At 45.2% G+C, this 16,605-nt stretch overlaps 1 protein-coding gene across 1 annotated transcript in view; it reads right to left on the bottom strand.

Annotated features, from left to right (window-relative positions):
* Positions 1-1,009: 1,009 nt before the first annotated feature.
* TUBGCP3 (tubulin gamma complex associated protein 3) overlaps positions 1,010-16,605 on the bottom strand; it is a 75,803-nt gene continuing 60,207 nt past the window's right edge. Inside the window, exons 18-22 of the mRNA XM_053563488.1 lie at positions 12,255-12,343; positions 11,990-12,121; positions 10,479-10,619; positions 4,374-4,490; positions 1,010-2,184 (exon numbers count right to left, since the gene is read on the bottom strand). Coding sequence (XP_053419463.1) covers positions 2,026-2,184; positions 4,374-4,490; positions 10,479-10,619; positions 11,990-12,121; positions 12,255-12,343 — 638 coding nt within the window. The 3' untranslated portion in view covers positions 1,010-2,025. The remainder of the gene's footprint in view (positions 2,185-4,373; positions 4,491-10,478; positions 10,620-11,989; positions 12,122-12,254; positions 12,344-16,605) is intronic.

Genomic DNA, 16,605 nt, shown 5'->3' with positions numbered 1-16,605 from the left:
GTCTCCCATGACCCGGCTTCAGTGCGACTATGCTCTTTTCCTGAAAAGCGGGACTGTAAAGCTGCACACGATTCCATGGGGACTTGGGAGTCACGATGCCCTGAATACTACTGGTGACAAGTACACGGGGGGAGATCAGAACATGCTCTTCCCCAGTCAGGCCATCAAGGCCCCAGGACATGGAGCAGGCCCCTCCACACAGGGCCACCTTAGTGGGTCAGGGGGGCCCAGATGACACAGCCGGCCTCACTGGCTCAAGCCACCCAGAGAAATGGCTTCACTCCACAGAACACGGAGCGCCATTTATTAAGTGCCTCATAGGAGCCAGGCCCTGTGCACATCGTGCCTTCCCCATTATAAGCCTGACAGTTGAGAGTGTGCAGCGGTTACAGGGTGGAGACTACACGGGGCCACCCTTACCTCGAACTTCCTTCCCCCGAGCCCCAGCACCGAACCCCATATTGCTCCTGCCTGGCTGATGGTTTCTGAGACCCTGGCTCCCCACCCGGCCTGGCTGTGGGTCCACAGTGACACCCGCATCTTCCTGGCCACCCAACACCCACAGTTCTGTTCTGGGCATGAACTCCTCAGAAGCACCCCCCAGTGCACAAATCCAACTCAACTGAGACAATTCCTAACACAAATGGAGTTTCAGTCCCTAACTCTAGGGTGGCATTTTCTAGAGCAGTTTCTACAGATTAATCCCTGATGCAATGCTTTGAATGAAATAAAACAAAAGCAGGTTCCACAGTCAACATTGGGAAGGTTTTTCTCTTGGAGATGTACAATGTATCGTGATAATCTTGGAAGGCCTGCAGTAGAGAAACTTGCTTCAAATTTCTCATTTCTAAAATTTTTTAACGAAAAATACATACATCCTGAGAGTTTCTAACCCTCACTGTGGACTCCAGCATGTGGCCCTCTCGACTGTGCTCTGCTTCCCCGCTGGAAGCTGCAGAGCCTGACGTCTTGGTCTCCCTGAGTGAGGGGCCCGTTCACCGCAGCCCTGCAAGTCAGGCCTCATCAACTCTCACCCCGGGACCAGCAAGTGTAGCGTCTCTTCATAAAGCTGCTCAAAAACAAATGATGACTCTGAAATATAATTGCTTTTAATTTTCTAAATTTTCATTTATGTAACATAATAAAGGCAGATTTATGTGACCTGACCTGATAATGACATTTTTACAAAATAACAGTTCCCCCCAACATCTTGTCAGTAGTATATAAATATTTACAATGAAAAAATAGGAAAGGAAGAAGGAAATGTTCATTAATCCAAGTCCATTTCTTTCCAAGGCTTATCAGAATTGTGAAAATAAAATACTTCATTAACTCTTTCTAGTCACTCCTATTTACACGCCACTTCGCTGATGGTTTCGAGTTGAGGCTGCACTGCACAAGGACATCTTTGTTCTGCGTCACTGCTGCTTTTTTCTAGACTATTCTAACAGTTTTCTGAAATAGTAAATTAAATATAAAAATGTAAACTCTGAAAGAAAATAGGAATAAATATATGTAAAAGTAATGCATTAAGATACAAAGCTTCTCATAGATGTTGGTATTTTACAACACTAGAAAACCAAAATAAAATGTTCTATATTTTTTTTAAGTTGGGAGATTGTTTCAATTCAATTTGACTATGTTAACAAAGATTGCCTCTGAAGAAGATGGTTAAAAACCAGCAATGCTATCATCACCTTAACTGATGAATATCCCATTGCCCTAATTTTCTCTAAAAGAAACCAATGGTTTTAAAAATGACAAGTACAAACTATACCATAGACAGCTTAAGACATCTCAACACATCATGGTATGTTTTAACTATGAAGACTTTTAGAAGTAAAATTCGAGTAGTGCAGCCAGTCTGTTTAACTTAGTGATACTACAAATGGACTTAACTCCAACATCTAAACCGAGACTTGCAATCTCCCGCATGCCGCTGACGTGCTTGTGGAACCAAAACGGGGACTTTCACGCCAACAATGCACTGGCAGCGTCTGTGGCTCCCAGGACGGTCCGGAGGCTTCACGTGCGGGAGCTGCGCCGCCCTCTGGTGCCCAGCGACACGTGCAGCCTCGGCTCTCTGGCCCTGTAGTGCTCGTTGAAGTCCAGCCTGAAGCTGAGAAACTGAAGACTTTCGTCAGAGCTGGTCGTCAGCAACACCAGGAACTGCTGCACCACACCCTGAGCAGGGATAGAGGAAACACTCACTCAAAGGGCACTTCCCGCAAACTGCCCCCACCACCCCCTCTAGACTTTTCCTTCTAGAACAAGCCTTTAGTGAGGCCCTTCTGCAGGCATCCAGCTGTGGTCCCTAATGCTTACACAGGCTGGGAAGAGTTACCTTCCACAAATATAAATCAGCAATGAATACGTTCTACTTTATATAACCAACAGATTTTTCCTTTATGCCCCTGAATTCCCCAAGAATAAGTAAAACAGCAAACTAGCTGATGTTAAAACATTCTATTCTTATTTTGAATACAAAACTCAGTGTTACATGTTTATCCCTCACGGGATTTATGAAAGAGTGTTTCACCATCAGGAAGCTCTGACTAGAGAGCACAGAAGAGTGAGACCAGGCTCTCAGCCAAGGCCTTTAGGCTCCAGTGCCAGGGAACACAAGGCTCCCACAGCCTTCCTGATGGCTGGGGTACCGCGCCAATCACTTCACCTCATTCCTGAGGGAGCATTGTAAAGAAGTGACAGTTTACTCAGACTTTAATGTGACAAAATGACTGTTTCTAGCTAAAGCTGAAAGTCACTGAATGAGTACAAACTCCACCTCTGTCAAGTTCCACAGTCTGTGCCACGCCAGCAACACTTATCTGGTCATGAATTCATTTTCTAGCTATCTTAGAAAAGTTCTCATCTGCAGACAAAAGCGTCTGGAAGCACTATGTCCTCACCAACCTCTCCGAGTCCTCACTAGCCGTCATTTCCCCTTTCCTTGCTTCTGGTCAGAAACGTGACTTTCAGGCTCACAGGTGGCTTCTTGGAGGACAACTGGAGAGCTGGGGAGGCTCAGAGACATCCCATAAAGGCGCATATTAATATCAGTCTGTCTTTCTAGGTGACTGATAGGGGGAAGAAAGCTTCTAAGGAATCATACTGCCAAAAATACAGACAGTACCTTCCAGTTAAATGATGAATTGACATATAAAGACCCATGAAACTGATTGTAAGGAAATGTGAGGAATATCTCTTCCAACGGGCCAGGGCTCTGGCTGCTCGTTCACCAACAGCGGACAATGAGTGGTGGCGAACACCCTAGTACTCCAGGCACTATACAGAGAGCAGAAAAGGACTTTGCTGCATGGAAAGCAAAGTATGCTGCATGGTAATAATTTACAAAGAAGATTAAGACTGTAATCTGAGTAAAATTGGGATTACACTGATTAAGATTACTTTTTAAAACAATGTATCAACTACATTGAGGAATTGTGTTACCATAAACAAGAACATCACTGTCTCTCTCAGCAGTGAGAACAGAGGATGTTTTAAATCCTATCACTGCTTTGCAGCTGTTCACCTATCTTACTTTAACGAGTAAACGGAACTATTAGGTACCCATTTTAAGAAATATGAATACATATTATACATGGAACATGAGTTCAAGGAGGTATTTCATGGAAAAACACCTGCCCAATACCAGCACTAAACATAAACCTATCATTCTCACCATTTATGAAATTTGTTTTCAACGAAAATGCAAAAACAGCCCAATGTAAGAGTAAGACCACTTGTAGAAGGGCCGGCTTCCCCCCTTGGCTGTCCTGAAGAGAAGTACAAACAGTGCAAGGCCTCGGGGCACAATCAGATGCCCTGGAACAGGGCACCCCATGAACAGAGCAGCACACGCATCACTGAGGGTCAGGGCTCATTAGTCTGCTTAGTTACAGTATCCAGATGAAACATTCCTCATGAAATCTTCCCATCTGTTTTTCTATTATTAAAATCTCATGGGGAAATGGATGAAATGAGGAACTGGACTCTCAAAATAGGAGCATAGAGACATGCGGCACAGACCTAAGCCCTAAGTCCACCACGCATGTCAGCAGGCAGTCAGCGTCTCCACCCAGCTAGGCTTCTGCAGCGGGGTCATCTGTCTGTGGTGGGGGCACCCTTCACAGTGAGCCCACAGCCATCCCGCCCGGCGCTCATCCGGGCTGCACCTGCACCACCTGAGAGCCCGGGTGGGGCGAGGTCCCGTGGGGCAGTTTCAGGGTCCCCAGGGGTCTAGCAGGTGGCCAAGGCGGGACCCCGTGAGTGCCACTCTCACCTATACAGATAAGTACCAAAGTGACAGCACAGATCCACATCTGATCATCCGGAAAGTAAGTGTCAGTCACAGAAAATGCCCCAATACACACCTGGTAGAAATGAGTCAAAATGCGCAGCTGAGAACACATTTTGGGGATAGATTCCTTGAACTCTCGCACCTTCTTCTCCTCCTCCTCTTCCTCTGCTGCTGTCACGCCCCACTGGCCCTGAAGAATCAAAAGCTCCAGATGGAGTTCAAGTCTCGATGGAAGAGCTGCTGCAGAGCGGGGTGAGGCTGGCTTGTGGGGGTGGGAGACACGTTATCCATGCCCTCTGCACTGCTGAAAACTGGCATGGTAATTTTCTCAGGCTCTCCAGTTAATTTTTTCAATTAATGATGTATCTTGGGAACATTTCACATGAACACTTTAAGCACACCGAGAATCGCCTCAGAAATGAGTGGCAATGCTGTGATCTCTCCCGGCCATGTCATACACAGCTCTTACCCAGAAAACCGCAGGGCACCCCTTAAATAACGAGCCCTAAGGAGATATTTACTATTTCCCTAAATATGATGATGCATTTTTTTTGTTTTGGAGATATAGCCATTTATTTCTATTTTTAAGATTGTTTTTAATCAACAGTGAATTTGACTAAATGCCCTTTCAGCTAGTATATCTAGGAATTACCAGTGAATTATTTTTTTTTATCAACTATGGTGAATTATATTACACTACTTACAGAACCTTTATATTCCTGAAATAAATCCCAATCTTGGTAAATTTTAAATTCTGTAAGATACTTTTCACTCACATTTCACATAGGATTTCTCCATCCATACCTACAGTCCAACTTGTTTTTCTCTGTGCATTATGACAGTGGCCTCACGGTGCTCCCGGCCCAGTGTGGGATTCCCTTGTCCATGACTGGAGGTTGGACACTTCTCAGCATGCTGACCTGGGGCTGGCGGCTGAGCCCTTCAGTAATTTTGCTTCCTTAATAAACTGTTTTGTCTAGAATGTGCTTTCTCTTCCTGCCATCAGTTTTGGAAACCTATAGAAAATCACTGATATCCTTCATGGACACAGATTTCTGCAGATCTGAGAAAAATAGTACATTTTCTTACTTTCTGCCTTCTCTTCCCATTATTGACTAGATTAGTTAATAGCTTATTTTAATCTCCCACAATCGTTTGCCCCCCCAAAAAAGAACTAGCTCTTGGTTTTAACTCTTTTACCTATTTCCTAATCCATTAATTTTTGCTCTCGTCTTTAATTACGACTAATCAAGTGCAGTGCAATGGTGAGAGGAAGGCTGGACGGGGATGCCTGTCTGGAACTGGCCGCACAGTGACACCAGCACACTCAGCCTGCCTTCCAGTTCACCTCACAGCCGCATTCCCAACACAGCAGGTGTGATGTCTACTTTCCTGACTCTGCTTCTCTCTGGGTCACTAACACAGGCATTGGGGGCTACAGATTTTCATAATTATGTTCTTAAGTAATTCATCTTTCATGGTCTGCAAGAAACAATTATACTTCTAATACTAATGGGTCTCGCCCCTTGCTCCTTGCCTCCACTGGTTTATAAAGAACACAGACAGTACACTGCCCGGGGCTCACAGGGGCTCCCCTCACCTTCTCCCTTCATCATGACCTGCACACTTTATCCCTCCAAGGCATCCATCCTCCCTCTTGCTCACTGTTTGTGCCTTGAACCACGACTTCCTTTCCTCTAAAGAATTCAATTTGTTTCATATGCCTTGGCCACTGTGTCCCTGAAAACATTCTACATCACTCTGTTTTGACCGTCTGTTCTGTGCTAGGACTTCTAAGCTAGCAGGTCTGCCTGGACAGGGGGGACCGTCAACACCTAACATGGGCAACTATGAAACTGCCCCTCCTTGGCCAGCTGACATGTTTCATGTTTCTGTCTTTAACATCGTTTAACATATTTACTCCTGTTTCACTTGATGCATGAACTTTAAACACTATCAAGAATGGAGAAATTGCAGTATTTATGCTACTTCCTAATTCTTTTTCCTCTACCAACTTGCATCTTTTATATCTTTAAACAAAATTTTAAATTGCTCTATTTTATTGTAATATAAAACATGCATAATAAATCATCACAAGATATATACACCCACATCACCACCGAGTGCGTGGAGATGGAGAACATGGCTAGCACCCCATGCTCCTGGGGCCTCTCCCAATCACTCCCCTTCTGCCCAGGGACCTCCAGCTCCTGCAAGTGATGGTGGTGAGCCTGACAATGCATTTCCAGCGGGAGTGTACCTGGAAGAGGAAATGCTGTGTCACAAGACCCCCCACTGCCTGAGTTCCCAGAGCAGTGCCCAGTTCACCTGGGACAGCAGCACTGAACGGCAATCACTTTCATGTCCTCACCAACAGTTGTTACCTGTCTGTATAATTTTAGACGTCCTGTTACGGTGTCATGTATCATTGGGGCTTTTAACCCTGACTTATCTGATGATTAATGAGGGAACCTTTTCATAAAGTAAAGACACATTTAATGGGGTTATCCTGTGGATTTATAAGAACTTTATACATTACGGATGAGCTACTGCTACATGTCTAAGTTCTCCAGCTAGGTCAACAGCTGGTTTTTTCCTTATTTTATCATAAAGGCTGTTACTTTCCTTCGCAGCCAGTATGTTTTATACTTAATTTAAGAAAAGTCAGGCGGTGCCTGTGGCTCAGAGAGTAGGGCGCCGGCCCCATATACCGAGGGTGGTGGGTTCAAACCCAGTCCCAGCCAAACTGCAACCAAAAAATAGCCAGGCATTGTGGCGGGCGCCTGTAGTCCCAGCTGCTGGGGAGGCTGAGGCAAGAGAATCGCTTAAGCCCAAGAGCTGGAGGTTGCTGTGAGCTGTGTGACGCCATGGCACTCTACCGAGGGCGGTAAAGTGAGACTCTGTCTCTACAAAAAAAAAAAAAAATTTAAGAACAGTTTCCTTACCTTAAGATCCGTACTCTGCTCCCGAAAGCTTTAGTATCCTACCTCCATGTTTAGATTTAAACCTGCCTTGTGTTGGCTTTTCTGTGTTGCGGTGAGGGCGGGTCAAGAGATAATTGCCTAACACCATTTTCTGGGCCCTCCTCCCCAGGCTCTAGGTGCCACCTGCTGTGACTTAACGACCTCCTTGCTTGTGGGGCTGATTCCTCCTCCTGTGACCCACACCACACCATGCTTTGAGCAATCTTGACTTTACAGTGAGTCTTGAGCACACACACAGACTCACCCATGTCCTTCTATTTTGTTCTTGTTCAGCAGTCTCTACTCTAGGCTTTACATATTTCCACATAAATTTTAGAATTAGCTGATCAACTTCTACCAATAATAAAAATTGTTGAGATAAGAATCGGAAGTTCATTGAGTTTATGTATCAATTCTCTGATCCATGACCACATCATTCCCCTACTCAGAACCACTTTTATGTCTCCCAATAATGCTTTATATAAGTCAGACGATAAGATGCTTTAAGGGTTTATGGGCCGTCTGGACTCTCCCAAATACTCAAGTCAGTTGCAATGGCACAAATGCAACCACTATGTATAGACAGAACCGCGGGCTCCCCAGTACAAGCAGTCATGGAAACAGGCCAAACCTCACCCCTGAACTTTAGGTTATAACGCCCTGTTTCAGTTTCCTATAGAGAGAACCTACATACATTTGTTACATTTAAATGCTCTTCTAGTGGCATTTTTTTTGAATTTTGCTTTCGTTATTCCTAATACAATAATAGGGCTTTGGATAAAGACCTTGTTTTCAGCTACCTTGATAAATTCACTTATTAATTCCAATAATTTATCAGAAGATTACTTTAGATTTTCTAGGCCTACAACTATTAACTTTTGCAAAAAAAAATCAAAAATAAAAGATGACTTTTTCCCTTTCACCCTGTGCTTCCTCCTGGCTCGTGACACAGCCTGGAAGTGCTCTTATTCTGCCTCAGGGAAGCCCTTTCAACATTTCACCATATTTTGCCACAGATTTTTCATGCAAACCTTTTAAAAAGGTTTTACTAGGTATTAAATGTCTTTCTCCATCTACTGATACAATGATATAATTTTTCTCCTTTAGTTTATAAATGTGAACTTCAGTAATTTTATTAGAATAATGAAAAGAACACTGTATTCCTGAAGTAAGCTCAGACTTGTCTGTAACACATTATCTTTTCAGTACATCACAAGTCAGTGATGCTTTGGATTTTTACCTTCATAATTATGAGAAAGACCAGTCCACAGAGCAGAGAGTGACCAAGTTAGACTTGTCTAAATGTTTTGTTTTGTAAATTTGACTTTGGAGTCAGGTTATTATCTTTCATAATTCACCTTTGTTTTGTAAATAAAACAATCCCTAAAAACTAAAAGCCAAAATGAAACTAACTGATCTATGCACTGAGTCAATGGCATAGCCTCCCGGGACTATTACTTCAAGGATGCTACCACATGGAATTTGAACACACTCACCTAGTGAAATACATTCTAAGGAAGAAAAGAAAGAAGTACAAAAAAACAAAGTTCTTTTTGAAACTGTGCTGCTGCTGCTGGTACCGGGGTCCTCATCCAGCTGTGGGCGTGGGTACACACGGGTGTGGCTGCGGTAAGAGCAGAGGGGACTGAACAAGACAACACTGGAATCCAGGCTTTCAGTGCTGAAATGTGAACTATAAAAATGAAAGAAGTGAAAGCCCTTTAACCCTAAATCTGAACTGGAACAGGCATGAGGCCTCTTCCAATACCTATGTTTCCAGAACATACCAGCGAAGCAACTCGTGCTCTTAGTGGTCTGACTTTCAAAGTAAGCATGGTCCTCTAACACAGGCTTTAAAAAGAGAAATAAAACTACCCAAATTGTATTGACTCAACAATTTTGACCATTCCAAGAATAAGTAGAGTCATTGGTTAATGAGAGGGACACATTCTGAGAGCCGAAACCTCGTGTGACGCTGCAGAGCACAGGCACACAGACCACGCATAGTGGGGACCCTAACACAACGGTCTGTGCGTCTAGACTCGTATGGTGCTGTGATCTCCTGGGACCCCCATCACACACACAGTCTGTCGTTGACTGAAAGGTCATATGTGACACAGGAAAAAGCAGAAGATTACACAGAACATGACAAGAAATACAAGAAATCCCACAAACCACCAGATCTGATTGCTAAGTCTTCCCAATTCCAGGTCAACGAGGACACATGCTGGAAAAGTTGCTGAAAATAATGTACAGCACAGAAATTTGGTTCATACGCACACACGCCTATACATAAACACACATACTCATATCCACGCACAGATACATGCACACACGTAGACACTAAACACATACGTACACACAAACATGCACACACCTGTACACGTGTACACACAATTAAACACACGTGCATGTACACACAGGTGTGCACGTATAGACACAGAGTCTTCATCTTAAGATGCCCTACTTAAGATTCTTTTACTTTACGATGGTTTTATCAGGATACAGGCTGAGTAACCTTTCTCTAAAGTGCTTAAGACCAGAAGTGTTCTGAATGTCAGGCTTTGGAATATTTGCATGTGTACATAATGAGATATCTTGGGGCATCATGTCAGTGTCCAGAAGTTTCAGACTTAGGAACACTTCAGATTTCAGATTAGAGATGTTCAACTTGTATTAAATGCACTTTTCAACTTCCAATATTTTCAAATTATGAGAAGTTTATCAGGATGTCAACCCAGCACAGGCTGACGCACATCTGCATATCTGCATACACACCCCCTATGCACAACCTGCCACGGGGCACCATCCAGCAGCTTCCTGACCCCAAGCACTGCTAACGCACATCTGCAGACACACAACCTCTCCACAACCTGCCATGGGGAACCATCCAGCAGCTTCATGACAGCAACGCATAGGTGGGACGATTGCGGAGGCACCCGTACAGATGATTTCCACAGCTCAACGCTTACTAGTGAGAACTAGTATGAGATCTCTGGTTCTCCTATGTGCTGTTTCTTCAAATGTGGTGATGACGGTGTGGGTGACCCCTCCATCTTCAGGACGGTCAGTACTTCCTCTCCTCAAGACACCACCAGGAGTCTGAGCATATCTCAACTTACGTGAAAATCTCAGCAGGAAAACTATTTATTGCCCTTGTTATTACTGGCAAGAAGTTCACTATTAAAATGGATAAACCAGTATAAAAACCATACCTCAATCTCATTCTGTTTCTTTTTCTCTTCAAACTGTAGTCGTCTCTGTAATTCTTCCAAAGCAGTTCTATATATTGCGTCCTGAGCATTCTGAAGTTCAATGATTTGATCAAACACAGCTCTAAGTTGGTTTAAAAGTGCCTATAAAAGATAATTTTTTATGAATAGAGCCTCAACATTCTAAGTTTTTAAATAAAATATTGATAATTAGGAAAAAGAAACTATACAACAAGATATCAACACGAATCCCCCAATGTTCACTAGTTGCTCACTCACTTCCTGACGTTCCAGGACCCCTGCTCCTAGACAAAGCACTGGGGAGACACCAGCTGCACCTACTGCATGGAGCACACCCCACACACTAGGTCCCTGGCGCCCTGCTCTCTATGCAAACCATCTCCAATTCCCACAACAGCCTCACAGCAAAGAAGCTCTACCCCCAATTTCAAAGCCAGACAGTAGGTAGTTACCAGTGGGACTATTCCAAGGATTAGAAAAGGCTAGGGAAGCACCTCATGTGATTTTTTGGAGATATACCAAAACCAGGTAATAGAAACTATAAGAAAGAAAATTCTTTTTTTTTTTTTTTTGAGACAGAGCCTCAAGCTGTCGCCCTCGGTAGAGTGCCATGGTGTCACAGCTCACAGCAACCTCCAGCTCTCGGGCTTAGGCGATTCTCCTGCCTCAGCCTCCCAAGCAGCTGGGACTACTGGAGCCTGATACAACGCCTGGCTACTTTTTGTTGTTGTTGTTGTTGTTGCAGTTTGGCCGGGGCCGGGTTCGAACCCTCAGTATATGGGGCCGGCGCCCCACTCACTGAGCCACAGGCGCCGTCCAAGCCAGAGGCATCTTCACAGACTTCATATAAAAGTGCACTGAAATCGTGCCCGACCACGATGCATCTGTTCCCAGGGGAAGCAACGTGCTCCTTCTTGCCCTAGACCTTTAAACAAAACCGCAACTCCAGGAAGATGCACCACACAGAACACCCACATCCAGAACACGGGCCCTGGGGCCATGGGCACATTAGGGTTTGTCTAACTCATGTTTGACTCTAACTCATGCAATCAGATACCAACTTGAAGAAGGTAAAAATACAGAAAAGACTATATTAGTAGAGCAGGAAAATGAAAATATAACCCCAAGGGCTCTACGTTTCTTCACACCTTTCCTCTGAACTTTCGCGCATGTTACCACATGCTTCATTCTTAGGTAGTGTGACTTAGTTTATTTTGTGCACATCTTATCTGTCTGTAACTCAAATTCCTCATTCATGGTTAATTTTTTTCTTCTGAACGCCATGGTGGGATGTTACTGTCCCACTCAGGACATGAGCAGCACCACCGCTCTCTACCATTTTCATACCATGTGAGCACACATCCTCATGTCAACACTATTTACAATAAAATTGACCTAATTATCAATGTGGCTGCCATCGGGGGATTCCTAGGATTTTCCACTGGGTAAGAACCCAAGAAAAGCAGGTGGTTGTTTGGTTTCTGAAGTCTTACCCTGGAGTCGCTGTCCAACAGGCAGCGGGAGATAATGGTGTCCAGGAAAACCTCGTGGGCTGCAATGATGTGGTCTAGGTCCTGGGCCCGCTGCACTTTGTTCCAGAGTTCATCCCAAGAGCACTCAAGCACCTGGGGATGACAGTTTGAAACTTCCAGACGAGGTCATGCTCGTCCTGGAGTAGCATCTTTTATAAAACACGCCACATAAAAGCATTAGACGTGACCTATTTAAATTAAAATTGACAAGATGATTGAAAAATACCTCAAATGTGATGTAATATTGCATCTGATGAATGAAATGGACCATCTCGGAGGCCAGAATGTGACACTGATGCAGCACTCCAGAGAACTCTGCAAGGCAAGAGCTGATGTCAGACAAGAAACACAGGGCGTCAGCACCGTGCCCTCCCCTCACTCCCTGCAACCCACCTCCTTAGCTAGAAATAACCTCTCTGTGTAATCAACTTCTGTATTGTTCAATCTAAACAAGAATTTGCCATATGATCAGGTAGATTTATGTTTCTACACCTAAAATAAGAACCTCACAAGGAATGGCATAAAACAAAACACAACCATGTTTAAGAGTTAAATATAAAAAGTATATTTTACAATAGTGCAGTACTATTGAGCTCTATTTTATGGCTCCTTTATAATTAGTCTGCCTACTGTGCATGAAACATTTACTATTCCCCAGCTATCTGGAGAGCAAAAGGACATTTACTGGGAAGTGAAAGTGGCCCAGCCAGCTGTGAGTGGTCAGGAATGGGCTCACACCTGGCGTCTGTCCTTCATGAGGTCAAACACCATCAGAAGGGAAAGGTTAGCACGGCTCTCTGCTTGTGCTTTGCGTTTCTTCTTCAAAGAATATTGTTACATAATGCACATGACAGTTGGAAGTGGAGCCAGGCCCTCGGTGGGTGATCACAAAAAGGCTTTACAGCAGGGTCAAACTGAATCCCCAGACACTCTCGCTTATGAGCTACCTAGCTGAGGAGATAAATGCGGCATTGTCATGCAAGAACCAGTCTTGCCCTTCCTAAGAGCGGGTGAGTGAGACACGTAGGAGGAGGGGAGGAAGAGACGGTGCGGTACACTCTCTAACAAAGTGCTTCCTACCATGGGAATTCTGCGTCCTGGGTCACGTACTGCCTGGTCAGCAGAGAAGTGGGAGAGGAGGTATGATTCTAACACTCATCAAAATCTAAATTCTTTTTTTTTTTGAGACAGCTGTCGCCCTGGGTAGAGTGCCGTGGCATCACAGCTCACAGCAACCTCCAACTCCTGGGCTCGAGCGATTCTCCTGCCTCCACCTCCCAAGTGGAGATTACAGGCGCCTGCCACAACACCCGGCTATTTTTTTCTTTTTTTGGTTGCAGCCGTCGTTGTTTGGCAGCCGGGCTGGATTCGAACCCGCCAGCTCAGGTGTACGTGGCTGGCGCGTTAGCCACTTGAGCCACAGGCGTGGAGGCAAAAATCTAAATTCTTAAACAAAGGACAAAGATACACAAGTATAAAATGCATGTGAACTGCCTAACTCTGTGCAAAGGTCCAGATCACACCACAGCAATAACATGATCTGATCCTGATGTGAGGCCCGGTCTGCCCGCACAGGCTGGACACCTGGAAAACGGCAAGAACACGTGCAGAAAGGGCTGTTACCCAGCCTCCAGCTGCCTGGCCTCAGAGACCAGTGAAGATTCTAGAGGACAGAAGGATCAGCGAGGGAGGTGGTTCCAAGAACAGAGCCCAAGAGCGTTAAAGTGGATAACAACATATGTGACTCACTAGCACTTCCCTGGAGGAGAAGAAAGGGGTGAAAACGTGGAGCCAAAGACAAAAGATATTTGAAACAAAATTTCGAAAGACAAAAAAAAAAAAAAAAAAGAAACTTTTTAAGGCAGAAGAATTTTTACGTAGAAAAAACTGATGACAGACTTGGACACGCACATCTTTCAAGTGAGTTAAATTAGTGTAAAAAGTGAGGGGCACTGACACATCGCTCCTCAGGCAATGAACACAGAGGTGGCCACAAAGCCTGGTTGGCGACGAGGTGGAGCTTCCTGCCACCTCCACGCCCAGTGGAGCATGTCACAGGGCAGCGTGCACGGGACTCAGCGCCGCCCTCGCCAACCACTATTGCTCTGACGGACATGCTGGAGGCACAAACAAGGTTTAACCAAGAAGCATGAAACTCTGCAGAGAGTCCTCAATGCTCCCTGAGGAGCGAGCTCACCTCCAAGAGAGTGAGGCCCAGCGCCTCCCTAAGGTGCCATCACGGGTGCCACACACCTACACGTCCCTCCTAACATCCTACAACTGGGACAACAGGGCAAGCTTCACGGCTCACGTGAAGCCTAAATCAGAGAATGTACCTTCTCTGCTAAAACTGTAAAAAGGAGATTGCTCATTTAACACACAAAGCCTCTTCAACTGAAATTAACTCTCAATGTAAAGGCACCAAGAAGTGTTTGAAGTGACACCAGCTGTGCTAGGTGTTAAGTGAGCTCTGAGGGAATAACCACCACTTAGAACTACTCCAGGCTTTGTGTCCACCCCACTGCATCACCAGCCCATTACGGACAATCTGAAGCCAGGAGGTCTCACCAAGGACCCGTCTGTGTGTTTAAAGCACCTGATGTGCACACAGAACCGCACATGTACTGGTCCTCAGGGCATCTCTTCCCCCCAGTGCTGCAAATAAAGTTTATGCAAAATGTTTAGATATCATCTGTGGGGGTTTTATTTATCTTCTTAACTTTATCAGAATTCTGGCGGATGCGTTCACTGGGAAATAAGCTGACCAGTGTCATTACAAATCACACGTCATGACACCTGGGTCTCCCACGACCTCTAGCATCCCTGAGTCCACCTTCTCGGGACGCATGAACTTCAAAAGCACCATTCTGACCTCCTCACGGCAGACGCCCACTGCTCACACTGCCTTCCGAAACAGCCACACAGCACACTCACCCAACGACCACTCCTCAGGTAGGACCTAACACACAGACCTTGTCGCATGTTCCTCATAAACACAGATTCGTCCTGTGTTCCTTACAGACACATTTACGAGGCTCCTCTCACTACTTTCTCTGGGGACCCTGTATTTGCTACAAAAGCATAAAAATGTTGTGGCTACTCTTCATCTCCACGTTCCTAGTCAGTTCTCCATACATAGGGAAAGTAGCTCAGTTCCCTGCAAAGGCTTGCACTGTTCTCTGCAGCCTGCACTCTGAGGCTTCCTCCAGAGTGGTTCTCAGGAGCCACACTGACAGCCCGACAGTATTTGGATAACATAGTTTTCAGGAGCACAATGTGAATTTCACTTCTGAGTTCCCACTAACGAAACCAGGAATTTTCCTCTGGCTTCACATCAGCCTGACTGTAGATACACAGTGATTAAATTATCAATTCTATTTTATAAGCTTTGATTTTTCTTGAGTGCACAATTTCTCCACTATTGATTAACATTCTAGGTTCTTTCATGTCACATTTGGAAATTAAAATGCAAATGAATGGCTATATTTTTAAAAAACCATTAAGAACATCATGCTCACATAGGAATGAGTGCCACTCCAACCTTCACAACGTCCCACAGCAGCTGGTCCTTCCCTCCTTCCCTGACTTGGCCTCGCTGACCTTCAGCCCTGGACTGCTCCACCTGCTCCTTGTGCTGCCTCTGACTCGGGAAGGAAAGCAGAGCTGCTTCATCTCTCTGCCATCAGCTCTGCCCACATCCTTCACCCACACTGAAGCCAACTCCCACTCCATGACTTTCAGCATCCACTTCCATCTCCTCATCAGATTCAGGTAGCCTTGCCACAAAAAGCTCTGCAGCCCCTGACTCGAGCACTTCTCTGGCCACGCTCACCCCTGCCTTCCTCAGCCCACACGCTTCCCACGGCACAGAGGGCACCACCGACCTGCCCAGCCAAGGCCTCCCTCACACGCCTGCCATAATGAACCCTTCCAGTTTTCTCCTGAGCTAACGTCTTGCCGCACGTGACCATCCATCCCCTCCTCCCAAGGTGTTGCCATTGGCCCAGCCACCAAGTCCACGTACATGTAAGTAGCAGCCACCCCACAGCCGCAGCTCAACTGATTTTCAACTAATTTTTTTTTTTTTCTTTTTGCAGTTTTTGGCCAGGGCCAGGTTTGAACCCACCATTTCCAATATATGGGGCTGGTGTCCTACTCCTTGAGCCACAGGCACTGCCCTTAACTGATTTTAAGATATATTCTAAGAAATTAAAACAAGCAAACAACACAGATAAAAATATGGTCAAAAGAAAAACAAAAAAAAATTAGTGTGAAGAGTTAAACCTCAGTTTAGCTTATTTTTCTATATATTTGGTCCAAAGTCAAATTTGGGCCAAGCCAACCTTTTCCTGTTTTTATCATATTTACTGCGGTCTCTGCTGAGACTGTGAGAGAAGAGTGACGGAGGCAGCAGGGCCAGGGAGCCTCCTCACAAGTCTCACCCTGCACAACACTCCCCGACTGCAGACAGCGCACAGACACACCCATCAGTCCCAGGTTTCTGTGCGGCTGAGGACCAGACATTATTTAGGGTGCTGAGACATCTGTGGTGCTGGTGCAGAGTGGGAGGGGAGCTG

Source organism: Nycticebus coucang, chromosome 15 (genome assembly GCF_027406575.1).
Source record: "Nycticebus coucang isolate mNycCou1 chromosome 15, mNycCou1.pri, whole genome shotgun sequence".
Taxonomy (NCBI): domain Eukaryota; kingdom Metazoa; phylum Chordata; class Mammalia; order Primates; family Lorisidae; genus Nycticebus; species Nycticebus coucang.
The sequence above is the reverse complement of the archived record's forward strand: the minus strand, read 5'-3'. Positions and strand labels throughout refer to the sequence as shown.